This window comes from Manis javanica, chromosome 17 (assembly GCF_040802235.1).
Source record: "Manis javanica isolate MJ-LG chromosome 17, MJ_LKY, whole genome shotgun sequence".
Taxonomy (NCBI): domain Eukaryota; kingdom Metazoa; phylum Chordata; class Mammalia; order Pholidota; family Manidae; genus Manis; species Manis javanica.
The window spans coordinates 6,822,864-6,849,023 of NC_133172.1; the positions used below are offsets into that span (position 1 = coordinate 6,822,864).

At 54.1% G+C, this 26,160-nt stretch overlaps 1 protein-coding gene across 11 annotated transcripts; it reads right to left on the reverse strand.

Annotated features, from left to right (window-relative positions):
* Positions 1-496: 496 nt before the first annotated feature.
* Positions 497-22,886, reverse strand: KASH5 (KASH domain containing 5). 11 transcript variants are annotated; one of them, XM_073225743.1, is made up of 22 exons: positions 22,293-22,873; positions 21,574-21,660; positions 20,162-20,259; positions 17,304-17,418; positions 16,953-17,057; positions 16,245-16,431; positions 15,692-15,750; positions 14,510-14,576; positions 14,131-14,292; positions 13,597-13,714; positions 13,211-13,261; positions 8,783-8,860; positions 8,441-8,497; positions 8,092-8,151; positions 7,603-7,667; positions 7,357-7,444; positions 6,801-6,944; positions 4,878-4,936; positions 2,813-2,858; positions 1,204-1,268; positions 1,000-1,119; positions 497-881 (listed from the first exon to the last, which is right to left on the reverse strand). In XM_073225743.1, the coding sequence occupies exons 6-22, from the start codon at positions 16,277-16,279 to the stop codon at positions 740-742; spliced, it is 1,416 nt and encodes a 471-aa protein (XP_073081844.1). In that variant the 5' UTR covers positions 16,280-16,431; positions 16,953-17,057; positions 17,304-17,418; positions 20,162-20,259; positions 21,574-21,660; positions 22,293-22,873; the 3' UTR covers positions 497-739. The 11 variants fall into 11 exon arrangements, 9 of the variants coding, with proteins under 9 accessions (XP_073081844.1, XP_073081838.1, XP_073081836.1 ...); XM_073225737.1 differs by lacking the exon at positions 17,304-17,418 and having other exon boundaries at positions 1,000-1,116; positions 22,293-22,879; XM_073225735.1 differs by lacking the exon at positions 17,304-17,418 and having other exon boundaries at positions 22,293-22,875.
* Between the last annotated feature and the right edge of the window lie 3,274 nt (positions 22,887-26,160).

The window sequence follows — 26,160 nt, forward strand, 5'->3', positions numbered from 1 at the left end:
AATTATCTTCAGGAGAAAAAGCAGCTCTCTATAGCCTAGCATTGGGGGGCTGTTTTTCAACAGCTTTACCTCCTAAGGTCTAGCTGTGGCAAACAGATGACCAGTGTTGACTGAACAAAAGCTGGCTGTTTGCACTGTAGTGAACATCTGTGGTGCATGCCTGGCCCACATTTCTTTCTCCCTCCTTCTGCCAGAACTGCTGCTTTGTCCCCTGCCTCCCTTGCAGCTAGGGGTGACCATGCCAAGCTGTTGTGGCCGAGGCGTGAACACAGGCCTGCTGCTGGCTCTGCGAAGCCTTCTGCTTTTCTTTATAACAAGGAAGGGATGCATCCCCTTTCCACTGCTGATGTGACATATGAAGCTATAATGCTCACCATCTCCTGAATGTGAGGGAAGGGCCAGGAGAATCACAGCCACAGCACAGGAGACCTGAGTGTGTAGAGGCTGTGAGTCCACAGCTGTCCTCCTCCAGACTTGTTTTGTGAGGAAAACCCCCTAGTGTTTAATTCTTTATTGGGCATGTTTTGCTCTCATTAAGAAATGCAGTTGCCAACGTTAAAAAAACAAGAGACGTCACAAACTCAGTAAAGGTGTGTGGATCCTGGAGTACTGTATCTGGGCTCCCGGTGCTGGGGGAAATCCAGGTGACAGCGGCCCAGCAAATGGGAATGCCAGTCGAAAGAGCCTGGCCGAACTCCCTGAGCTAGACATGCTGGGAGCAGGCAGGCGGGGGCAGGGCTCACACTGGGGGCGGCTGGAGATGGCAGAGCTGGAGGTGGGGCCAGGTGGTGGGCGGGGCCTGGCCCAGCAGCAGGAAGGAGAGCAGCGCCAGCAGCAGCAGGCCCAGCACAGGGGCCGGGACCCGTGGGTGCCGAGTGACCCTGGGGGGAGGCAGCACAGAGCTTAGGGCAGGGCCCAGGGGAGCCTGTGGTGTCCCGCAGTGGGCAATGCCCCAGTGTCTGACCACCGCCCTCCTTCTGGAGATGCCCGGGGGCACACCTGAGCTGCTGGGGGCGCAGAGGGTGCAGGCAGAGCTGGCCCCACACTGGCCTCCTGACTAGGACCAGCTTTTTCACCACTGGCACCAGGGCTTGTTGCATTTCCAACTCAGGAGGGCTGCTGGAGAAAAAGGAGGGCAGGGAAGTCGTGCTGGACCCTCTCCCTGTCCCCAAGTCCCCTCCCAGTCTTCATAAGACCCTTTACCTCTCAGGAGGGCTCTCTGGGATGTCTCCAGCGTGGGGGTCTCCCACAGGGATGGGGAGATTGGCCTGGAAGGAGACAAACTTGAGACATGGAGTCCTGAATTGGGAGAGGCCCTCAGTTCAGTGCACTGGGCAGAAGTGACCACATGGAAGGGGGTGGAACATGGTGGCTCTGTGAGTGCGCTTCCCCACGACGCACTGCCGGGTGGGGTTCCCAGCTCCACCAGCCCTGGCTGTGCGTCCCTTGGCACGTCACCCCACCTCTCCATGCTCCACTTTCCCCATATGTTGGACAAGGACGATGACTGTACCCACCGCATGGGGCTGAAGTGAAGATGAACAAGTGAGTACAGCAAAAAACAAAAAAGCAGGAGGGGGCTCAGAACTGTCTGGCACTCAGTAACTGTCACTAGTACTGTTCCCACTGCCATCCGATTCTGAAAGTATCCAAGCTCCCAGAGGGCAGAGACCCCGTCTTTCCCAGGAGCCCAGCCCTGTCCTGGGCCTAGTCTAGCGTGGGCACCCTTCGGGTCCTTCTTCCCACCTGTACCAGAACTGGCAGGCGTTTTGATTAAAGCCCCAGTATTCCTCCAGGGGCCACCTCATCCCACGTCTCTCTGAAAGGGTGCCCCTCTGTAGGTCTCAGGCTTTCCCATCCACACCTTTGCTCCATGGATAATGATGCAATAACAAGAAAAAGTATTAACGAGTAACAGGTACACCAGTCTCAACACTCCCTTCCCTATGCCTGCCTACTGGGCACCTGCTCTGTGCCAGGCCCGAGCTAGGTCCTTTACAACATGGTCCTTAGCCCTCACCTCCGTCCCCACAGCTGGGTAAGGTGATCTTCAAGCCCATGTTAGGAAACTGAGGGGCTTGGTCCCCAGGGAAGGGAGCATGGTGTGACAGGAAGGAGGTTGGTTGGCTTTGGGCTCAGGCTGATCAAGAGGTCATCTCAGATGGTTTGTACCTGGAAGGGTCCCAGTCCCTGGCACATATTCAGGCCCTGCTTTCCTCAGCTGGAGACCAGGGGCTCCCCACTTCTCCTCCCCAAGTTTCTTTCCCTTTCCTTGCCTGAGAATTGGGATTGTTACCTGCACCCCACCCTTGCTTTGAGGAGCAGAGGAGCCTGCTGGTATGTGTGGTGTCAGGCAAGGGACCTGTGACAGGTGGGTGCTGTGCCCTGAGGGAGCCCTGGGGCTGGCTGGGGGCCCTGGCCACCCCGTGTGTGTGGGCACGTGTGCATGTGAATGTTCGCAATCTGGGGCTGTAGTCACGTATGTGAGGCCCATGGATTGTGGCTGCAGCAGAGAGAGAGAGAGAGAGAGAAAGAGAGAGAGAGAGAGTGTGTGTGTGCGCGCGCGCGCGCGTGCATGTACTTTCAGAGTCTCTGGGGAGTATTCTGGCCGCCTACAGGCCTGCAGTCCTCTCCCCAGGGCACCATCCGCTCTCATTAGCTACTGTGAGGGCCTTGTTATCTCCCTGCCCAACGATCTCTCTGTCTGCGCAGGAGGAGTGGGTGTGTGGGTGGGGGCTGGGCAGGAGCTGCGGCTCCATCATCAGCCCCACGGGGGACCTGGACCCGGGGCGGGGTGCTGGGGACTGCCTACCGTGAACTGGCTCTCTGCTTCCTCTTCAGCCTCTCTTCTGGGCAACCTGTAGGGACAAGGTCCCTGTGGGCGTCTCTCTTCTGCCTGGCTCCCGTTCACCCCTGTGGGGTCGGGGAGCCTTTAAAGCAGGGGTCTTAACACAGACCAGGCGCACGGGTGGGCCTAGAGGGTGTCTGGGAGCCTCATGAGCAAACTGCTGTATTTTTCAGTGGAATTTTCACCAAATTCTCAGAGTCTGTGATTTCAGAGTAAGGGTAGGACAGTCTCCGTCTCATTGGCTTTCTCAGCTGCTACTTTCCCGGCCGATGCCCCAGCTGAGAGCTGAGCTTCTGGCTCTCTCACCCCTGAAACACCAGACTGAGGTCTCTCCAGAAGCCAAGGCATTTGTAGACCCTGCCCCCCCACTGCCTGCCAGGTGGGCTGTGCTATTTTCAGGGAGTCTCTGTCTTACTGGATCTTATTTCAGGACTGGAGCTCCAGAACATGACTGTATGAGGCCCCCACAACTCACCCCCAAATCATTTTTTTTTTGGCTATCATTACCATACAATTACATGAACAACATTATGGTTACTAGACTTCCCCTATATCAAGTCCCCAACACATACCCCATTACAGTCACTGCCCATCAGCGTAGTAAGATGCTATGGAGTCACTACTTGTCTTCTCTGTGTTATACAGCCCTCCCTGTCTCCTCCCTCCCCCATTTATATGTGCTAATCGTAATGCCCCTTTTCCCCCTATCATTTTTCTTAGTTGTGCAGGCCCCCTGGCCTCTGCTCCTTCTCACAGCTGCCTGAGCCCCTGAAATGCCTCTCTGGGGACTCAGGCCTCAAGCTGCCCAGACCGAATGGGCCCTGGAGACCCAGATGTGCACACCACTGGCCACCACCTTCACTGGGGGCCAGAGATTCCGCCCTCCAGCTTCAGATCCAGCCCCCTCAGGACACAGCTGTTTCCTCAGCGAGCACCCAAAACGGCATCCAGGCTCACGGGCTGCATCCAGGCTCACGGGCTGCCAACTCTGGCCAGATACGCGGCTGTCTGACCCCCTGGCACTTCTACTTGGGACCCTGGTGGCTCATCCCCCAGGCCCTCTCAAGGCCCAAACCCTCACCCCCAAGCCACATCTCAGGTCCACAGGATTCAGTACCTGCCTCACTCTCAACTTCCCAATCTGTGGATCGTACTGCTCCCGCCTCCCAGAAACCCAGACGTCCAGCCTGTTGCCAGCCCTCGCCCCCGCTGCTGCTTGGCCCCTTTGCCCCTCCATTCCCTGCTGACGCAAGGAGAGGTCATAGCTCCGAAGCTGCCACCTGCCCAATCTCAGCTTCCCAGATGAGTCCAATTAGAGGCCAGTGGCTGGCAGCCTCATTAGTTGCTGCAACAGGGAGCCTGAAAGAGCGGAGGGGGAGAAGGGGGCCCCCCAGGAAACAGGAGGCCCAAGGCAGGAGCTCCGGAGGAGGGGAGCCCAGACATGCAGGGCTTTCTCTGTCTTCACAGGCCTGCACCCGTGAGCCTCACATGGTCGCCTAGCAATCACAGGGCTGGGGCTCCGTGGCATCATGCAGAACGCTCTCACCAACCCTAGCACTAAAGTAGTGGGCTGGTATTTGAACAGGGATGTTTGACTCCAGAGTACTGGTGGTCTCCCAGCTGCCTGGGAGCTCTCCCGGGGCCCATCGGCGAGGCCTCATTCATTCCAGGATTCCCCGGAGGCCTTGGGAGGGGTGTGCTCAGTGAGAGTGACAGAGTGACTGAGCTGTCCCATCTGCCTGACAGCCTTCCTGTCTCAGTCTCCTACACAACTACCTCTCCCTCAGGCCCCCACTCAGGCAGCGCCAGGTGGGGTGAGGTGCCAGAGCAGTCTGGGTCTGTCTGCCCCTCCCGAGGGCATGCTGGGTCTGACTCATCCTGGTCCACAGGCCCAAGGTCGCCTCAGCACCAGTGAATGAGTTGATGGGTGACTCACTTCTCCCCCAGGGCTCCTCTGGTCCTGGCACTCTATCCATCAGAGAATTGGGCATAACTCTGAGGCGGACGGGTGGCTGTGGGAAGCTCTTACCACATGGACTGCGTCTTCCTTTTTTCTTGAGGGCGCGCTGGCTCTCCCTGGAAGCTTCTCTGTGGGAAAGAAGAAGGCTAGGTCTCTCAGGCTGCAAGACCTGCAAGAATTCCCCACCTGGTTCTAAAATCTGCCCTCCTCTTGGGCCCCCTTGTTGAGAATGGCTGACCTCCCAGGAGCAGAACCCAGAAGCTAAGAGCTGTTCTGGATCCCACCACACCCCTTTCTCCACAGAACTCCAGGATTCAGGCCCCCCAAACCTCCCACACCCACCTGGACCCAAAAGGGGCCCACTGTTTTCCTTCCAAACCCTCTCTTTCCAGGTTCCTGGGCTGGGGGTGGCCCCCAGCTGTTCTACCCCAGGAGATATCTCATCCTTGCCTATGGCCTCAACCCCCAACTCCATAGTGTTTTCTAAATACAGCCCTGAGCTCCAGGCTTGTGCACCCACTGCCCCCAGGTGGCCGCCTGACGTCCCTCTGGGACCTCATCTCACCAGGATGCAGGGTAAGTTAGGTGTCCTCCTTTCTTCTCTTCCCTAGCTCCCCACAACCTTAGCAACTCCATCTCCCCTACCCCAATTCTCTCTGCCCATCCCTTTTCCTCCATCCCAAGGCCCTGGCCTCCCTGCCTCCAGTCAGGTCCCATGTGGTCCCAGAAGGATTTTCTACATTCAGAGCCGACCCTGCTCCTCCATGTTCACAGTCCTCCTGGGACGTTTATGGAGAAAAGTACAGTCTCTCAGTTTGACTGACATAATTCTTCATGATCTGGTCAGGCCTTATTTCCCACTGGTCACTCCCAGCTGCCCCCCACTCCCCACATGTATGTGTGGTTTCAGGCCCCCACACCCTTGCACATCACATGCTGTTCTGTTCCCTGGAAGGCCTCTCTTTCCTTGCACCACTACTCAATTTTCTTCAAACTAAACTCAAGCGCTAGTTTCCCTGTGATAGCTCCTCTAACCTCCCACCATCTCTGGGCTCCCACAGGGCCTGCCCCCCACCTCTAGCACACTGGTGACCCTGCACTGGGATGGCCTGTTTGCATGATCTCTCCTACCAGACCCCGAGTGCTAAGGGGCCCAGGCCCGAATGACTCCATTCTGTATCCTCAGGACCCAGTGCAGGCGGCACCCTGAAGACAGGGCCAGCCTTCCCCTCAGGGGGCATCTGAGAGGCACAGAAGCCCACTCTGATTTACACTTCTTCTGAGGGATGCCCCACAAGCTGTGTGACTGTGGATATGTGCTCCCTGAGCCTCGGTTTCCCATGAGGATGAGGGATGAGGATGTCCACCTGGCCCGACGCCGGGAGAGGTAAGTGTAATATCAAATGACAGCACTGCTGTTGAAGAGACACAGAAGCTTCTCAACTCTGAGAAAAAGTGAGCAAATGAGTTTTTTCTTAAAGGGTGGCAAACAGCTTTGAAGTGGTAAGATTTTCAAGACAATACAAGGGCTGTTAGCAATATTTGCTTTAAAAATATTCTCCTGGCACCAATAGATTAAAATCTCACTTTTCCATTGTGCACATTGAAGATGTGAGTTGCTTCAGCTGTTTTAAAGGATGTTGAAATGTTGCTCCAGTAATTAGTGAAGTCATAAAAGGGCTGCTGTTGAGTTCAAGGTTCCATAGTGGGCTTGCTAAGCTTTTCTTAAAGGTGCCTTGTATTCAAAAGGTAAATGCTTAATGTATCTTCATGCTCAGGAAGTTCATTCATTACTTTCCTACTGTAGCACCATTCTAAACATGATTCCTGACAGTGTTTCTTAAACCACCATGAAACCACCACAATGCAATCTGTTTGTCCACTTTTGTCTACTACACTGACAGGCCAGTCCCTAGAGGGCAGGGCTGGCATCTGTCTGGCTCAGGGCCTCGGGTCCAGCCCTCAGTGGTCTCAGAGCCCTTCTCTGCTCACCTGTGCTCCAGCTGGGGCTTCAGACGGAAACTCAGCTTCCGCATTGGTCTCACCGGTGGCCTCCTCCCACTGCCAAAAGCCACACAGAGGACTGGAGAGACTGGTGGCTGCCACTTCTTGTTTCTGGGATAGGAGAAGTTGTCTCTGAGGTCAGGGAGGGCCAGTGGGCAGAAGACAAGTCAGAGATGGGGGTGGTGATGGGAGGTGGGGGGAGCTGGTATGAGGCAGGCCCCAGGGAGGGTTTGGTGTGAACACCAAGGATCCGGTTAGGGATGAAGTTAAGGACTGAGAGATCCTGGGGAGATGGGGTGGTGAGTCAGGGCTGGGCCCTAGTGGGACAGGTGGTGGGTGGGGTTGGGATCTGAGGCAGGGAGTGGAGAAGAGCTGGGACTGGGGGAACTTGTATGGCAGCCATGTGAGTTAGGGGTTCCCCAAATGGCTGGCTGTCCAGAGCTCTGGGGCCAGGCGACCAGCTGGGTATGAGGGTCGAAGAGGGGAGATGGTGGAGGTCCCTGCCTTGGTGGCCTCCACCACGTTCCCAGGGTACCAGGCCCACCTGCTGAATGGCCTTGATCTCCACACCCAGTGATGGGAGCGGCAGTCTAGTCCAGCCCACTCTTCTCATGTGGGCCCCTTCGGGTGGCCTGGTCACACAGTAAGGAGGGGGAAGGCTGCCTCCATGCCTGCCTGCCACCTGTCAGCCTATGCTGCGGCCTCTGCCCTGCCCACCTTTGGACTGGAGGCCAGGGGACCCTGCCCTTGGGCGCCCCCCAGCCTCCTCCCCACCCGACGTTGCACTCACTCCTCTGGCCCCTGGTGGGTCTGACTCAGCTGCTCCTCTAGATGTGAGATTTCCAGCCTCAGTTCCTGCAAAGGAGGGAGTGGGGTCCCCGACTCTCTGTTCTTCCCCATTGCCCATCCCTGGGCCCCTCTTCCAAGGTCAGCTCCTCTCCCCTGACTTCTTTGGTCAACTTTGGGCACATAATGCCAAGGGACAAGGGGAAGAGAGCAGTGGCAGAAACGTAGGAAGCCAAAGAGAGATAGAGCAGCAGGAACTCTGAAGACAACCTCCCAGCCAGGAAAATTAAGGCAAGGAAGGCAGAGGCAGAGACAAGGACTTGGAACAATGAAAGACACCGATTGACACAGATTCACAGAGAGGCAAGAGACACGTGGGCTGTAAGATACTCATAGAGACCAGGGGCAAACAGAGCCCAGAGAGGGTGAGAGAAGTGGGGGCATGGGGCCAGACGGGCCGCCAAGGGAAGGCGTGGGCGTCACACCACATTACCTGGCTTGTCGCTCTGTATTCCTCCAAGGTCTTGGCCAGACTCTCTGCATGGCGAGTGCGCTGGGAAAGGCCAAAGCCAACTGAGGCTGGGCCTAGCCCCCAAAAGACACTGAGGAGGTGGGGGTGGGTACTGGCAGGGTGAGCTAGGGGGAAGGGCTAGGGCCTGAGGGAGAGCCCTGGGTTTCCAGATCCTGCAGGGTCATGCTTGTGACCTTGGGGAAGCTCGCCTGCCTCCCTAGGTTGCTTATCCGGGATTAGACCCAGGTGGGACTTCCTGTGCCAGACTAGGGGCAGGAGCTGGCCAGGTACACATGGAAGGCATATGTCCCCCCATCCCTGGCCCCCTCACCTCAGAGAGATCAGCATCTCGTTGGCAAATGAGGCGTTCACACTCATAGAGCTCCCGCTGCCAAGGAAGGAGCCTGTCCATCTGTCTGGTCTCCCGGGACTTACCCTGCAGCCCTGCCCTCCCCAGGCAGCTCCTCTTTCGAGCCCCTCTTTTCAGCCTCCGCGGCCTCTCTGGACATTGGCTACACTGAGAGGGATTTTGGCAGAGCTGCCTGGTGGCCCTGGGAACCTGCCGGTTTGAGGGAAGTCCCTTGTCCTCACTAGGCTGGAGCAGCTGAAACAGGAGATGGGAAAATAGCCCCGAGTGGTGGGAAGTTGTCAAGGCACTAGGGAGGGATGGCACCTTCAGAGCATCCTTCTCCGTGGCCAGCTCCGCACTCCTCCTTTTCACTCCATCCTGCTGGACCAGTAGCTTCCCGTTCTGGAAGAAAACAAAGCAAACGGCATTGTTCATTCTCATAGCTGCCATATGCTACACACTTGATGTGCATCAGAGCTCATGCTGAGCACTCTGTATGTTTTGGCCCACTGAACCCCTCCAACCATCCGATGAGATCTCAGCTTTGATTTCTCTCTGCGATCAGCGAGCCGCATCTGGACCTACTTCATGGGGCTGCCGTGGGGGTTAAACGGGCTAATAGCACATGCTACTGCTCGCTGAGCGCCTGGAAGTGTTCGTTCATCCTCATCCTCCCTTGTAAAAAGAAAGGCAACTCCGCCTCAGACAAGTTGAGCAAATTGCCCCAGGTCATATAGGTGGTAATTCATGTGAAAATGGTACTGTACATTAATAAACACAAAACATTTAGAACATCTCCTGGCACATACCAAATGTTCAGTATATGTGAAACGTATATTTTTAAACTTTGTATTATGAACTTTTTAACACACGCAAGTGAAAACAATATAATAAGTGCCCATTGTCCATCATCCCATAACTGCACTAATGATATACACTTTCCCAGTTCTTTTCTGTGCTCCAGGTTTTTTGTTTTGTTTAAGCAGATTATTTTAAAGCAAACCCCAGGCATCATATTATTTCACCCATAACTACTCCAGCGTTTTTATTTCCTGAGGACTTTTTATTTTAGCAAGCACACAGCACCATTCTCACTCTTAACAAAATCAGTAATTCCTTCTACCATCTCGTCCCCAGTCAGTGTTCTTTTTCATTCTGGTTGTCTCAGATATGTCTTTCCACATGTAGTTTGTTTGAGGATCCAATCAAGGTCCATCATGGCTTTTTGGTTCAAAGGGCTCCTTTTCTTCTGACAGTGACCCACCTCCGCAGCCCTGGCACTGTTTTGGGCCTTTCTGTGGAAGCACTCGGGCTGCCTGTCCTGTAGAGCTGGGGCACTTGGGTTCGGTTTACTGCGTTCTCACTGCCTGTGCAGGGTGTTCTCCGCATCTCTTCATGCTCATCATTTCCTGTGAACTGGTAGGTAGACCCAAGGCCTTGGCTAGACCTATGTTCAAATTTTTGGCAGGAAGATTCCATGGGGACTGCTGTGTTGTTCCTGTTCAGCAGGATTGTAATGTCCGGCTGTCCCAACTATTACTGCTTTTATTCTGTAATAGTTCCTGATTTCACCAAGGGCATTGCGAAGCGGAGAGGCCAAGAAACTTGGCTAAGGTCCCTGGTAAGTGGACTCAAATCCAAACCCAAATCTGATTCCAAATCCTATGCTTTAGCTCCCGGACTGTCCTCTGAGCCAGATGCAGCCCTGAGTGAGAGTGGGGAGCCGGCGCTGTCCCTTGCCCCAAGGAGCTCATCACCAGTGGTGGAAGGATGCCGAAGCAGGTGAGAGGGGTGTGGGAAGCGGACTCTGATGAGGCCTGGGGCCTGGGCCCTTTGGGGGTCCGGGTGAGGGGCTGCTGAGGCGGCTGTGCAGGGGCCGAGTCCTCAGTGGTGAGGAGAGTTATCTAGGAAAACAAGGGGGCCAAGGCAGAGGGTAACAGAGGGACCTGAGAATAAAATGGCCCCACATTCAGTCTAGAGTTTATAGGCACCAAAAACCTACTAAATTGTACTGAATTTCAATGAGGCAGTTATGGGCGAGGGCAGTTCAGGGCATGGAGGCAGCCTGACTTCCCTTGCCACAACCCTCCGCTCTGCGCCAGGGCCAGCTCCTCCATCTCCAGCTTGGCTCCACTCCATCAGCAGCCCTTCCTCCGTCTCAGTCGCAGCGGGCCTGGGCTGTCAGGTGAAGGGCGGAGGAAGGACAGTCCAGGAATGCTGTGTCAACATCTGTCCACCTGGTTGGGACTTGCAGGCTGGCTTCTGGGCCACTCAGCAGGGAACCTGGTTACTCAGCTGCTCCTGCCTTTTGCTGTAAGCTGAGCCCTGCTCCGTAGGTTCTCAGAGGAAAACTGAGTGTCTGAGTGTACCTGACTCCAGCATTATTCTATCGTAACTTGAGAATTTGATCTATAGATGCTCTGTAGGCAGCTGCAGAGAGGGGAAAAGTGGAAGGAGGCAACCAAGAATAGCTCGTTTATCGAGCGCCTAGGGTGTCCCAGGAGACTGCTGGCCGCCATTCACCCTGCTTATCCCTCCTTCTGCTTTTGTTGGGGGTTCACTCTGCACATTGGCAGGGGGCCCCCCAGCCCTGCTGTGGGGGTGAATCAGGATGGAAATCTTGGAAGATAAAGGAGACCTGGCTGATAACCAGGCAGCCATTCTCCACCCCTTCTCACTTGTCTCCCACTCCAGAGGCTGAGGAAGTTCAGATATTCTCCCAGCCTCCTTTGCAGCTGGGGGTGTCATGTGATCCAGGTCCAGGCAGTGAGATGTAAGAGAGTCCTGCTGGGGTCGGGGTGGAATGGGGGTGCTCCTGAAAAAGCTGTTCCTTCTGATGAGAAGGGAGAGACATGAAAAGTGCATCTGCTGGACCCTCTCTCCTTTGTCCTGCTTTGAGTGAGAACATGAGGCCAGGAGCTGTTGCAGTCATCTGTGATCACGAGGCACAGGCAGGCAAAGAAGTCAAGGAGCCGCCAAACCAACCCAGGGACCTTCAAGACCACTTGTTAAGGAAATGAGTGTCCTTCAGATTGAAGGCACCATTTCTTTGGTGTTCTCTTCCTTGGAGCCAAAAGTATTCTGGACTCATCAGTGGCCGTGTTATCCATGCCAGGGAGTGGTTTGGCTGTAGTCATTTGATGTCACTTTGGCCAATGAAATATAGAACAGAGGTTCTGCCGTGAGACTTTTAGGGAATGTTTTTCCTTGTTCTTAAAAAGAGATGCCCTGGAAGAAACAGTCATGTCCTGTTTTCACCCCTGCCTCACACAGTAGAAGTCGCTCTGCAGCAAGCTTCCCACTGCCCTAAAAAAGGGAAATATCATGGAAGAGCCAGAGAACAGTAGTGGAAAAATTTGGATTTAAATGCACAATCCGTAATACAGATGTAGGACAAAGATTTGGAGGGATCAGGCAGGATCAATTTCATTGCCTGGACAGGCAGAGATCAGGGTTGGTGGCAGGGTGTAAAAGAGTCAAAGGAGAGAGCAATAGAGTGAAAATGGGCCCTGAGCCAGCCCCAAGCCCTGAGTTAGCCGAGAGGGGCAGAGAGGATGGCGGCAGTTGAACCATAGAACCAAGGAATCTGAGAGGCATCTCCCAGCTCAGCCTCAGGACCAGCAAGGCATGCAAACGATAAAACAGAGATGGCTGTGTGAAGAAGTGAGGCGGAGTGAGGCCCCGAGGCCACAAGGAGTCACAGGAAAGCAGCTAAGCCTCCTTTGTGCCCTTAGCAGGGTGTGGAGGTGGCTGGGCAAGAGCTCCAGCAGCCCTTGTGTGTTATGGCATCCAGATGAGGGCCACCAACAGCTGATGTAGCAAGGGCTTTATGTCCAGAGACCAGAAGGCAATGCCAGCCTCCCAGTGGATGCCAGCATGCAGTGGTGACTAAGGCTGAGGACCAGATGGGACAACGGACATCAATCTCATGACCAGCAGAGAAAGCAGACACTGAGCGAGAAGCACCGCCTCCTAGACCAGGAGAGGCTGAGTGGACCTCCAGCAACTGAGATGCCACCTTGTGGGCGGGGGAGAGGGGGACAGCAACAAGCTTCATCATCAATTGGTGAGTTTCAATTTCCATCTAAAAGGACTCAGTGAACCCAGAATTAACTAAGATGATGTTTTTTGTGTCAGGCGGAACAGGGCTTGGATCAGACATGAGGCTGTCATTTCATTTTCTTAAAACTAAGGCTCAGGAAGAGGAAGTCACATGCCAACAGGCTGCCTGTTGTGTGAATGGAAGAGATGGGATCTGAACTCAGGGCTGACTTCAAGGCCTGTGCTTTCCACCTTAAAAAAAATACTAATGTGTGAAGAACTCTAGTCAAGTTTTAGAGTTCCTTTTTGTGAGCACTTTCCATGGGTCCTGCCTGCTGGCTAAGATTTTACAAGCATCCTCTCATTTAAATCTCATTCAACCCAAGGAGGGACATTCTGTTAATACTGCCTGTTTTTACAGGTGAGACGCTGAGGCACAGAGAGTGAAGGGCGAGCCCAGGCTTACACAGGCAGCCTCAGCACGAACCCGGCTGTTCACCCTGCACCCCTTACTTTTACCAACCGTTGAAGCTCCCTCCACAGCAATGCGACCGACAGGGATATTACACATTATTGGGGCTCTGGGGTCCCCTCAGCCGACTGAAGGGTGTCTGGTCGCAGGCTGCCGGGGGTGTTTGGGCAGCAGGATCAGGAAGATCCTGAGGGCTGGGGGAGGCGAGGGGGAGGGACGGGTGCTGGGCCTCAGCTCACCTCCTCCTGCAGAGTCTCCATCTCAGCCACCAGATGCTGCTGCTCCTTTTCCTGAGCAACCCCAGAAAGAGGACAAAGGCTTCTTTTTGGGCCTCCTTGTCCCCTTATTGACCTTCTTTCTCTCCTAAGAACACAACTCAGGTCTGGGTCACCGAGGAGCAGGGTAGGGGGAATGGGTCTGGGGAACCCTCAGCGGTCCTGCTGTCGCCTTGTCATGAACGGGATGCAAGCAGATCTGGACCCAGAGTCTGGGTGCCAGGACCCAGAGGGAGGGAGGAAGCTGGGTTGACTTCTGCCCCTTCCCACTGTACAGTCAGGCTCATTGCTCAGACTCCAAGACGGGGGGTAGGAGGAGAGCCCCTCTGTGCCCCCTGCCCAGAACCCACCGACTGCCGGGCCTGGGCCAGAAGGCTGCGATTCCGTTCCTCCAGGCTCTTGGCCAGAGTCTTCAGGTCCTCCAGCTCCTCACCCATGGCCTTGGCAAGCTGGAGAGCCTGCTGGGTACTGGGGTGGGGGTCAGGTGGGCCCCAGGAGGGACAGGAAGACAGAGACACAGAGACAGATCCACTCAGAGAGACAGAAGCAACAGAGAACTCTGAGAGACCCATAGAGAGGGAGACAGAGAGAGCGGGAGACAAAAATAGGGGGAACATGACAGACATAAAGAAGACAGAGCACAGGAAAAGGAGTAGGCTGTTGACAGAATCAGAGAGAGACTGGAAGTTTGAACCCTAGAGGCTGAGGGACAAGAACCAGGGAGACACAAAAAAGAAAAATAAGACAGAAAGAGGAAAAGAAATGGAAAGTGTAGGGCTGAATATATGGAGCTGGAGGTGCAGAGAGAGAGAGTGGAAAGTGAGCTCAGGGCGTGGTCAGGAGGGCCACAGGGGTGCCAGGAGGGTGGGCGTGGGGCCAGCCACCTGCGAAGCTGCTTGCGCAGGGCCAAAATCTCCTCCCTGAGACGCGCCGACCCCTCCTCGGCCGTCTCCACGCTGCGCTGCAGTTTGGCGTTCTCCCCAACCAGCCTGCGGTTGCTGAGCTCCAGGTCCTCCAGACTGCTGAGCAGGTCGGCTGGGGCAGGCCTGCGGGCAGGGAAGGGCCGCGGTCAGCAAGCTTGGCCCAGGCCACCTTTCCCCGGTGGTGGTGGGGAGATGTGGCTCTTCTGGAGAAAGAGAAGCAAGGGAGACTGCCGAGCTACCACCATAGCCCCTGCCCCTCACCCACTCCCCCAAGGACCCCAAGCCCTGCACCAGGCCCCGGGGCAGCAGGGAGGGCAGGGAAGGGCCTGAGGATAGGTACAGCTCAGGTCTGGGGTCTTCCCCGCCGAAGCTTTCCAGGTTGGCTGTGTCCTCAGCTTCTGGGAATCCTGAAGGGAGACAGACAGAGGTGTGGGCTTCCTGGCGGCCTCCTCCGGCCTCCGCCCTCCAGTCCGCTCCGGGTGAGCTCACCTGACCCTGCAGCTGCAACTGCACCCACCCCCGGAGAGGCCTCTGGCTCCCTCTGGTCCCTTGAGCTCAGGCTGGATCTCCTCCAAGGCCCTCGAATCTATCAATGCCCCCAACCCACTTCTTCTCCCAGGTCCTCAGCCACTCACCTAGCCGCTGTGCGGCCCCAGCTCGCCCTCAACCCCCAGTCCGCAGGAGCCCAGGCCTGTCCCCAGGCCCAAGTCCTGGCTCAGGCCTCACCTTTCTCCTTGGACCCTCACCACAGCCTCCTCCCTGGCTTCCTGTCTTTCAGCCTCTCCCTCCTGTCCTTGCCCCACCCTGAGGGGTCTTTCCTCACCTGGAGCTGACCTGGTCCTCTCCCACCCCCAGCCCTCTCCAGGCCCCCAAGCCTGACTGAAGGAGGTTCCAGGGAATGTTTTGCCTTGTTTTTGTAAGTCTGGAGAAAGACAACACCAACACTTTTTAGGGACGACCTGCTATGTGTGAGACCCTAGGGATACAAAGGTGAGCGATCTCATCTTAACCAAACAGCAGGGAGATTTCCATAATAATGCAAACAATCAGATAATCAGATTTCTGCAGGAAGAAATGCAGCTGGGTGAGTGGGTGCAGCGAGCAGGCCCTTAGCCTGGGACGTTAGGGCTCCCCCACCCAGGGGCATCCCCAGGTGTGAGGGAGGAGAGCCTCTGCCTGGAGGGCAGGTGTGTGTAGCACCTTCCAGGAAGAGCAACAAGGCCAGAGGGACTGTAAACGCAGGCACTAGAGAGCTGGGAGGGGCAGTGGGCAGGGCCTTGTGGGCCTTTCTAATGGGCTGGTGTTGGGAGGAGTTGGAAACCACCCCTAAGGAGAAAACCCCCAAAGCTCAGGGAACATGGGAAGGCAGTCATAGAGGCACCCAGAAAGCCAAACTCACAGCTCCAGGCCAGAGCAAAGGTCCCTGGGGTCTCACCTGTCCCCTACTCTGTCCCCAGGTGGGAAGTCCCCCAACTGTCTGTCCCTGGGCCTGCCTGCTTCACTCTATATATAGCAATCTCACCAGATGGCAGGTGCTGGGCGGTCTCCTCCAAGGTGGCCTCCTCTTCCAGCTCTAATCCCCTGTATCAAAGGCATGAGGCTTAGAGCCCCCTGCAGCCAACCCCCCACCTCCAATCCTGACAGTCATGGCAGTCAGGGGGCAGGCAGGGGGACTGCTGGGGGTGCGAGGAGGGGCCAGGTCAGGTGAGAGGGGGCACCCTGGAGAGGAAGGCCAGGCCAGATGGCAAGTGCACACGGCCAGATGGAAAAGCAGGAGGGGCAAGGGCTGGGTTGGGGAAGAGATGGGGAGGGGCCTCTCTCAGCCCCCCAACTTCCCCCTTCTCCTTCCCGGCCTTTATATTCTGTTCTCTAGACTCTCTCTGCCTCCCCATTCCAGGCACTTTGTCCTCAGACCTCCTACCCTTCCAATTACATCCCTTTACTTTTCTCTCCTCCTCAGCCTCCTTCCAACCACATTCCATCCCTGCGCCCAAAGGGCGCCAGTTGCAGTGAGCAGGTATGAGGTTAGATCTTAGGAAGGACTTCCTGGGGTGGGGGTAGGTACAGGGACCCACCCATCCAGCTGACAGGTGGCAATCCAGTCCCGCATGACGACCAGGAAGGTGTCCAAGTCCACAGTGGCCTGAGGGCCCTCCCCGTTGGGGTCCAAGCTGCAGGCCAGGGTTTGGAGGCGAGCATCTTGGGAGCCTCGTCCTGTCACAGTCTCCAAGTAGGCTAGTACACGGGTGACAGCCACAATGCCTGGGAACAGAGCATGCTGCGAGGGAGTCTGAGCAGGTGGGGGTAGAGGCTGGGGACAGGTGATGGCTTGGAAGTAGGATGTCACTGGCTGGGCTGGTGGCTCCCTGGCAGCTTGGCCCAGCTGAGACACCTTGGGCTGGTCCTTTCCCCTCCTGAGCTGACTTTTCCACTTGGAAATGGGCCCAGTCATCCCCACTCAGAGGACAGAAGAGGACCAGCTGTGCACCACCAGGCCCAAAGGCTGCCCTTCCTTCCTCTCCCAGGCCCAAAGCCCCTCTGCTGTTAATGTCCCTCAAGTTTTCCTCCCCGTCCTCACCTTGAAAGTCCCCTTATTGTCCTCACCCTTACCACTTCCTTCCTGAAGTTTCCCACAATCCCCACTTCGTCCTGAAGGACCCTTAAGGAAGGGCCTTAGCCCACCCCCTCAATGGCTCCTCAGTTCCCAGCCCCCATTTCTGTCCCTGATCATTCCTTGCTTGTCCCACACCCAGTGCTCCACTCGCCCATCCTGCCCCTCCCACCTGTCCTCTGGGGGTCACAGGCTTCGAAGGTGGAGTTGAGTATCTGCTCCTCTTGGCTGGGCAGCACTTCCAGGCTCCCCTCCCCAGGCTGGTCCCAGTGGTACACTGAGGGGACAAGAGGGCCAGCCACCCATGAGCAGGAGTAAGGAGGGGTAGGGGTAGAGGGGTGGTGACCCCAGGTCCCCGTATCCTGGGATCCTGCAGGGGGAGGGAATTGAGAGCTGCCTCAAGTTGGGGCTGGTGGGGGACAACAGGAAACTTAGGATAAGGGCAGCAATGTGAGGGCCTTTCAGTCACCTCCCCATCCCCCATGCTGGAGATGTGGGCTCCATCTTTCAGACCAAGAAGTACCCCTGCTGTCTAATCCAGTGTGTCCAATCCCTCAGGAGTCCAGATAATGAAGGAACACTCTGAGATCACTCTTTCCTTCTCTCTTCCTCTGCCTTCCCGGCTTGGCTTGAGAGGGCTGGGGCAGGGGAAGGCAAAGAAGAGAGGATTCTGGGAAGAGGCAAGGGTGCAGGGGTCCCAGGAGCCAGGAACAATCCAATAACATGCGGGCAGCCTGGATCGATCCAGCAGCCACATCTCCGGTCTCCCAGCTGCCTGGGGGACCAGGTCTCTCTCCTCCCCATATTCTCGAGGGGATGCTGGTGTCCACGGCTAGGAGCCTGACACCTTGGGGGCTGGGGCAATCCAGGTAGGGTGGGCAGTGGGGTAGTGGATAGGAGCTCAGAGCCCAGATGCACAACTGTCGGCAAATCGCTTCTCCTTTTGGAGCCAGTTTCCCCACCCATAAAATGGGTGGGTGGAATGATCCCCCTACCAGGACTGGGAGGTTAGATTCATATACGTAAAGAGCCCCCCACCACACACACTGCGAATGTTCTGGGGGCTGTTGATTCACTGCTGTAACCACACTGCCTGCACACAGTGGCACTCAATAGATGTTCCAAGATATAGGAAGAGATCCCTCTACCCCAGGAGCCCCTGAGTCTGCCCAGGAGTGGCGGTGCACTTGGAGGCTCCCTCCCTATTCCTTGGACAGCTAGGAGTAGCAGTGGGTTGAGCACAGGCTGCAGGGACTGGCAGACCCAGGTGGCAACCCAGGCAAGGGACTCAGCCTCTCTGAACCTCAGTGTCTTCTTCTGGAAAGTAAGTGGTGCTCCCTCCCTTCTAGGGAAGAAATGAGATAAAACCTGGAAAAGCCCTTGCAGAGGGCCTGGTATGTGATGGAGGCTCAATAATAGAATCGAACATTTGTTCAGCCCTGCTGCTTCTGAGTGTTTTGCATGGACCACGGTGGCTGCTGTTATTAGCCCTACTTTACAGATGAGGGTGCTTAGGCTCAGAGAAGCTAGGAACGTGCTCAAGGTCACCTGTTCAACATATGGGTGCCCTTTTTCATTCCTCTAACTCTTCAAGGGTTTTTTGCAGTGAGCTAAAATTTGGCTCCCTTTGGTTTGAACCCAAGCTCCTAGGAAAGGAGAAGGGGAACCCATGGTTAGGAGAGTGACCAGGGGTCTGCGTGGGGCTTTGCCAGCACTCTGTTGCTCGTCTCTCCGCGCTCCCCCGAGGCCCAGTGAGATCACTCGCCCAGGGCTGCTCAGCCAGGAAGAGGTGAGCCAGAGTCAGCTCAGGCCTGTCTGGCTCCAGACGGGCCCGCCTGAGGATCTGCACCTGCCTACAGTCCCTTCCTGTGCCCCTGAGGAAGATGTCCTCTGCTTCGCTCCTGTTCTCCTTCCTTCCCTTCATTTCCTTCCTAAGTGTCCCCTGCTCTCTCTGTGTCTCTGTCACTGCCCTTCTCTAGTTTTCTCTCTGCCTCTTTCTCCCCATTTTCCTCCCCATTCCTCTCTCCCTTAGTGCTGCCTGCTTCCGTGACCCTCACCCCTATTTTCTTCCAAGTCTCTCTATCTCTGGGCTTCTTTTCCCATATCTCAGGGCCTCTGCATTCCCTCTCTCCTTCCTCTGCTCTCTCTCTTTGTCTCTTTCCCCACTGACTTCCTCTGCCTCCATCTCTCCTGGCTGTGTCCCTCTCCTTCAAGAGTCTCCCAAAGCTGGCTCAGCCCTTGCCCAGATTCCTCGGTGGCCGCACGCCCTCTGCTGGTGTCAGTAAAGTTTAGGTGTCAGTCACTTGGTCAGTTCCCGCACCAGGTGTCTGCCTCCTTCCTTCCGGCCTAGTTGGAAAGCCTCCTGCAGCCAGAGTCCAGGTCATGGTCTTGAGAAAAGACAGGCTCTGCTGCTGGACGCTGGGAGCCTCTACAGAGGTGGCCCTGCCTCTCCCCAAGGGTGGGAGCCTCCTCCTCCACCAGACTGGGCTCTCCCACTTGCAGAGAAGTCTCTGAGAAGGCAACCCAGCGCCTTCCCCCTGAAGCTGGCTTTTATAACCATTTTGTTTGCATCCATCCACCCATTCAAGGACAATAAATGAGTTCCTACTACGTGTCAGGCATTGTTCTAAGGCAGCACTAACCCACAGGGCAGCCACCCACTGCCACGTGTGGTTCTTTAGCACTTGAACTGTGGCGAGTGTGAATTGAGATGTCCTATTAGTGTAAAGTACACACCAAACCTTGAGGACTTAGTATGAAAGAATATCTCAGTACATTTTTACACTGATTATATGCTGAAAGGATACCAGTTTGGATACATTAAATTAAATGAAATCTATTATTGCCATTCATTTTGCCTGTTTCTTTTAAAGGTGACTACTTACAAAATTTAAAATTAAATGTATGGTTTGCATGTTGGACAGTGCTGCCCTAGGGACTAGGAAACAGACCCTGCCTTTTGGAGCTCATGCTGTAGTGGGCAGAGGAGACAGACTAACAGACAAACAGATGTCAGTGCTATGAAGAGAAGTAAGAAGGCCAGGGGAGAGAATGTGGCAGGGAAGCTGTTTTACAGAAAGAAAGCAGAGACCTGAATGAAGTGAGGAGTGAGCCTGCGGGCCCCTGGGGAAGGTGCCCCAGGCAGGGGGCAGAGTGCATGCAAAGGCTTCTGCTCTGGCCTCCCCAGAGCAAAGAGATGAGTGGTCCAGAGGTTGGCCCACAGCAGACAATCACCAGTAGCTTCCTCTCTCCCACCCTGCACCAACGTGGAGGCTCAGCCACCCCTGCCACCTCTCCCAAGCCCCCGAGTCACAGCCGGGCACCCATTCGTCTACTGGCCCCTCATCCTCCCATGGGGCATCCCAGGGCCCAGCCACCTACTTTCTGCAATGGGGCTGCTCGCTGGGCCCTCTGGCAGGTCTGTGAGCCAACCCTGCTGCTCCGTAGCTGTCGGCGAAGCTAATAGCCTCCCTCCATTGCTAGAAGGGACCGACAAAAGACGGACTGCTCTGAGAGCTCCTGGAAGGACAAACCGGGGGATGGCCTCCTTACACCAGCCACCCATAGGTGGAGACCTGCCCTGCCCCACCTGGGCCCCAGGCCACTCTGGGTTCTCAGAACCTGTTTGCCCACCCCTGCCTCCACCAGAGCAGCTCCCTCTCAGACCTGTTTCATGGATTGGAGGTGTGGGCTGGGGAAGCGGGGGCCTGAGAAGTGGGCCGCAGAGATCAAAGCAGGGGCCGGTGGGTGGAGGTCAGTGCCTCCTTTCCCCTCTCCTCCCCACACCTGTCTCCAGCCCTGTCCCTTGTGTCCAATGACTCTATCCTGTTGCCTCCTTTCCTTCCCGATAGCCCTGGCTCAGGCCTCACCCTCTCCCCGAGCCCTTGTCCCATCCTCCTCCTTGGCCTCCCAGCCTCCAGTTCATTTCCGCAGGGCCCCAGAGCTGACCTGCCCCTGCCCTGCTCAGTGTTCTCCCATGGCTCCCCAGCACCCTGTGGACAGAGCCTAGGCTCTGGACCTGGCATTGAAGGCCCTGCATGGCCTGGCCCTGCTTGCCTCCTCACCCCAAAACACACTTGCTGATCCAGCAACTCTGAATGGCACACTGCTCCCCAAATGGGGCCTGCTGGTTCCACCTCTAGGTCTTTGCCTGGGACAACCTCCTTGCCAGCCCTTCCTGTCTCGGCTCACATGTCCCCTTCTCTGGGAAAATGTTTCTAAATGAGGTGCTGTCTCTGGGTTCCCATACCACCTTGGGCCACTGACATTCTTGCCATACAACCTGTATTTGGAATTGTTGGTCCCAAACTGGACTTTGACCCCGCTTCTCTCCTGCTCCCAGCCCTCCCATGGCTCCCTAGTGCCCTCAGGACTAAGTCCTAGCCCCTGTTGTCGGTGTGACTCAGAGTGGTCCCTGCAACTCCCTGCCTCTTTTCGTCACTCTTCTCTCCACTGGCCAACCTCCAGGTCCCTCCCCTCATCACAGCCATAGGAACTCAGCATCTTCCCACGGGCTCGCCAGGCTAAGGCCCCCTGCACACACCGTCCCACTGTGGCCCCTGCCCTGGCTCACAGCTTCCTGCCCTGCGTCCTTCATGACCAGGTTGACCGCATGATTTATTGTCCCAACCCCAGGACACTTTCAAGAGGGAAAGGGGTGCTATTAATAATTACATTGGACATGGACCCCCTCCAATAGGGGCTGAACTGGGCACACTGGGGTTACGTGGCCAACATAGGGTCACTGGGGCCTGTGTGCCTTCACCCCACCTGCTCAGTCCCCTTTTACTCACCAAGTCCTCCCCACACTCTGCTCTCCCTGGCGCCAGACAGGGTCCACAGCTGTGAAGTGCACAGTTCTTGGAGGCTTTTAGAACGTCCTAGAAAAAGGGGTTTTTGAAGAGAAATCCTTCCAGGGCTTGGACAACGCTGGAGAGAGGGCTGTGGGGCTTGAGTGCGGAAGGGTCCCCGCGAGGGTGCTGACCAGCACTGGGCGCCTCTGACAGGGTTTGGGGGACAGACTCCTGGTGAGGGATTGAGGGAGGCTCTGGTCAATCTTGTTTGATGAGGAGACTCTAGCAGGAGGACCCAGGCCGGGGGTTCAGGGAGTTTTAAGGGCGTTAAAGGGATTTCTGAGTGGATTTTAGAGATCTCTGACAGGATTTTGGGAGGGAAATCTGACAGGATTTTTGGCGGTCTGACATGATTTGACAGGATTGGGGGATTTCTGATAGGATTTGCAGGGACTGTAGTGGGATTTCCCGGGGGGGTGGGTGAGGGAGAAGTCTAACTGAACTCCTAGAAGATTCTGACAAAGTTTCAGGAGCCCTCTGTAAGATTTCCTAGCGGGTTTCTTTCAGTATTTCTGAGGGGATATGGTCAGAATTTCTAGGAGATTTGGAAGGCCTTGGTATTGGGGACTCTCCCCTACGATTTGGGGGCTCTGCCAGGATTTCGGGAGGGGCTCTAGAAGGGCCACTCTGGGGAACCCCACCACAGCCCCAGGACGCACCTGGGGCCACGTCCCAGCCTCGGGACACAGCAGAGGACAGCGAACGACAAACAGCAGTTACAAGGGGAAAAGGTGCGCGGGCTCTGTTTCCTCAAGAATACGCGAAGGGGGCGGGGCGAGACCGAGAGCGCACGTGGCGTCTGAACTCCGCCCCTGCCTGGGCTCCTCCCCCGACGTCGGCTCAAACCGCGGCGAGACGCGCGTGCGTCCTGTCGGTTACCTGCCACAGCAAGGCTGCGCATGCGGGCTGCCGCGGCGCGCGCCCTTCCTCGCGGAGCAGGCGCGTGCGTACCGGGGGGTTGGAGGTTGGAGGGCTTGCGGCTGGTAAGGAAAGGGCGGGACGGCTGCGTCCTCTGCTGGAGTTTTCTCTGTGGCCTCAAGCTCCGGTGGAATGGGCTCAAGCAAGGGAGAGGGACCGCCTGTCCACCCCCCACTTCTTATCAGCCCCCAAGCCGTGCCCTTTCTGCCCTCTACTCCGGGCCACGCTGCCCGTCAGCGTCACGATGTTGTCCTGTGCTGTTCTGGCTCACCACTCCCGCGCCCTTTTGTGGCTCCAGTCATGATGTATTAATAGGTCCCCGAAGGATTCATTCCCCAATTTTTTCATTCATTCCTTTCAGAGTGCGGAAAAAATACCCTTAGCTTTTCCGGCTAGAGAGGGAAGAAGAGAATTACATCCAAAATTGACCCTCAAGAAAAGGTTTTGGGGATAAAAGATAATCCCACCGACTCGGCCTCTGCTAACCCAGACGTAGAAAAGGAATCCTTTCATATCTTCGTTCAGCCCATCATCATTCATTCAGCTGTCACTTTCTCAGAGCTCCCCCGCTGCACCTAGGCCCCCATCTCACTATCCATGTACTGTTTCTGAGTGGTCAAGTCATGTTTCACCACATGACACAGTCTATATTTATGTACTGTCATCCCCACTGGAATGTGAACTATATACAGTAGGAGTCTGTTTTGGGGTTCTGTCTCTGAGCCTCTGTTTTCATTCCAGAAATGGAGATGATAAGAGCTTCTTAGGTTACCTTGTGGACTTGAGGTAATCCTTGTTAATATTTATTATTTTGGCTACTAGGTGTTGGCTTGTTGTTAGGCCTTGGGAAAGAACTTGTTCGGCAGTGATGTGATGAGTGGTTAAAAATGTGAGATATGGAATCAGACAAACCTAGTGCCATTGCTGTGTGACTTTGGCAAGTGACTTCACCTCTCTATACCTCAGCTTTTCTAAAATGGGGACAAATAATATCTACCTCAGGGTCTTACGGGAATTCAGTAAGAACGTTTGCCAAAGGTTTTCTTAGCACAAGCTGGCAAGTGGTGGACCCCATTAGCTTTATTAGTATAATTTCATTCTTTTACTTTATTCTGTCATTTCTTGTTCCTTCCTTTTTTGACATCTGGCTAGTTTTGTAAAAGCTAAAAATTAAAAAAAAATTTAATAATACAATCATAACCTACATAAAGCCCTGAATCTTGTTATATCTCATAAATTTTTATAGAGTAATCCATTAATGAAACCAACCATGTAAAAAAAAGAGTATCTTGCCCACAACCCAGAAGCTGCCTGCACACCTCCTAATCATTACCTTCCTAAGGTAACCACTTTTGATTATGACTTCTAGCAGTAGGTCATTCTTTGCAACACTGTTATGTAATGACCACTGCATGAGTATGCAGTGATTAAACAATTTTACTCTCGATGAACATTGAGCTGTTTCTGCTTTTTGGCAATTATGAATACTGTTGCTATAAATTACTTAGATTTTCTTTAATTGCTCCCAGTTAATGTCTCATAGTTTTCTGTTTAGAGATCTAGCTAATCTTTTATGTCTATTCCTAAGTATTTCATTTATGCTAATGTACATCATATTTTTAAAAATTTCACTAAACTTCTTTCATTCCTAATGTTTGCAGATGTAATTTTTGTATGTTAATCTTATATACAGTGAGTATAGCTGAATATGCTACCCCAAAATATGCTACTATGGCATAAAGATCAATTTGACCTGAAGACAATTGAGAAGAAGCAGATACAAAAAAAGCTCTTTGTCCTCCCCGTTTGCCTACAAGCTGGACATAAATTTGTAAAGATGTTCCCTCTCCCCTCTCTACCAGTAAGGATAAAAGCTAGTAATGGGAGACAATTGTAGACCCTTAGCAATCCAGACACAGTACCAAAGGGATCTACAGAACAAACTTTACTAACTAGTCCTTATTTTCCATTAGTTCTCCTATATATTTGCTTTCCTACAATTTGCAGCCCTAAAACACAAAGTCATTTTCCTTTGTCTTGTTACTTCTCTTTTGTTAAGACGCTATAGAAGTCCCAAGTTCTAACCACCCCTTTGGGTTACTCATCTGAGTGCTCCCATATGTATACATGATGAAAATGCTAATAAACTTTGGTTTGTTTCTCTCTTATTGTCTTTTGTTAAGTCTAGTTTACAGGGCCCCAGCCAGTGAACCCCAGATGGGTAGAGGGAAAAAAGATGCAAACTTGCTGAACTTAAGAATTCATTTGTAGATTCTTTTTAAAAAAAGATGAAGATAGCAACTGCAATAGAAAAATGGCCAAGTATTTACAGAAAAATGAGCTATTTATAGAAAAGGAAATCTAAAAGACTAATAGTGATGAGCCCAAGAGGTCAGTAACCAGAGAAAGTCCAATTAAAGCAATAAAAAACTACCCTTGGTAGATTAGCAAACATCAGCTAGCTGGATGATGCCATATCATTTAAGATTTGATCAGAGATGCAGAGCCATTATGAGTGATATTTTGGAATTAGTTATATTAACATCTTCTTGAGTTATAATTCACACACTATACAATTCAGTCATTTAAAGTGTACAAGTCAGTGGTTTTCAGTATATTCACGGTGTTGTATAGCTGTCACTGCAATTAATTTTAAGCATTTTCATCACTCCTGAAAGATACCACATACCCCAGAGCCATTACTCCACCTCAATTCTCCCATTCCCCAGCCCCAATAACCACTCATCTACTTTCTGTCTCCGTTGATTTGCCTATTTTAGAAATATAAATGGAATCCTACATTCTATGTTCCCTGGTGACTGGCATCTTTCACTTGACATGTTTTCAAGGTGCTATAAATGTTTACTCTATGAATTAGACCTCATGCAATCGTGTGAGCTGGTTGAACTTGTCTATGTTAAATCTATTGCCCCTGTGTCTGGTGTCAGGCCAGCCATTGGGTAGAGAAGATGGATATGAATTTGGGACCCTGAGCATGAGCTGGAACTCATGGAGATGAACGATGACCTGCACCAGTCTCTCACCATCTACAAGCCTCCTGCTTCAACCACGCAGGTGACCTGTACAAAAGCCAGCACACTTTGCCATGGAGCTACACACAAAATGGGTTCAGGATTTCAAGGAGCCAAAGGAGGTCTAGTGGAAACTGGAAGAGCCAGGGGTCCTACAGCTGCCCACCTTGGCTAGTAAGGTGGGCCAGCAGATCCATGACAACATGTTTGACCAGAAGCAGCCCCTGACTCCTTGCTAAACCTCCAAGAGTAAACATGGCTGCTGCTTCACTTCTGATGTGAATTTCTCCTGTGGCCAATGCTAAACCAGAACCATGCAGGAAGAGGAATTCTGGGAAGTATAGTTTCAGCTTAGCTAAGCTGACACAATACAAAGCCACCCCAGATGCCAGGTGTGGGTTAAGGTTCATGGAAATCTTGTGGACTGCTAGAGTAGCCTTGTCGGGACATTCTACCTAATCAAAATGGGGTCTTGGAGGGAACAGGAGATGTTCTGGTGATGGGGGCAAAGCGGACAATGCGCAAGTCTGTGAGCTTCCAGGCTTGGTTGATGCATCAGGCCTGACTGGCAGAGATG

Excerpts from the sequence above, each read along its gene's own strand:
- KASH5 (XM_073225735.1), bottom strand. Across the intron at positions 6,945-7,356 it reads AGATCAAGGCCATTCAGCAG|AGACAACTTCTCCTATCCCA; the intron begins GTGGGCCTGGTA and ends CCCTGACCTCAG. Across the intron at positions 2,859-4,877 it reads AGGAAGACGCAGTCCATGTG|GTTGCCCAGAAGAGAGGCTG; the intron begins GTAAGAGCTTCC and ends TTGTCCCTACAG.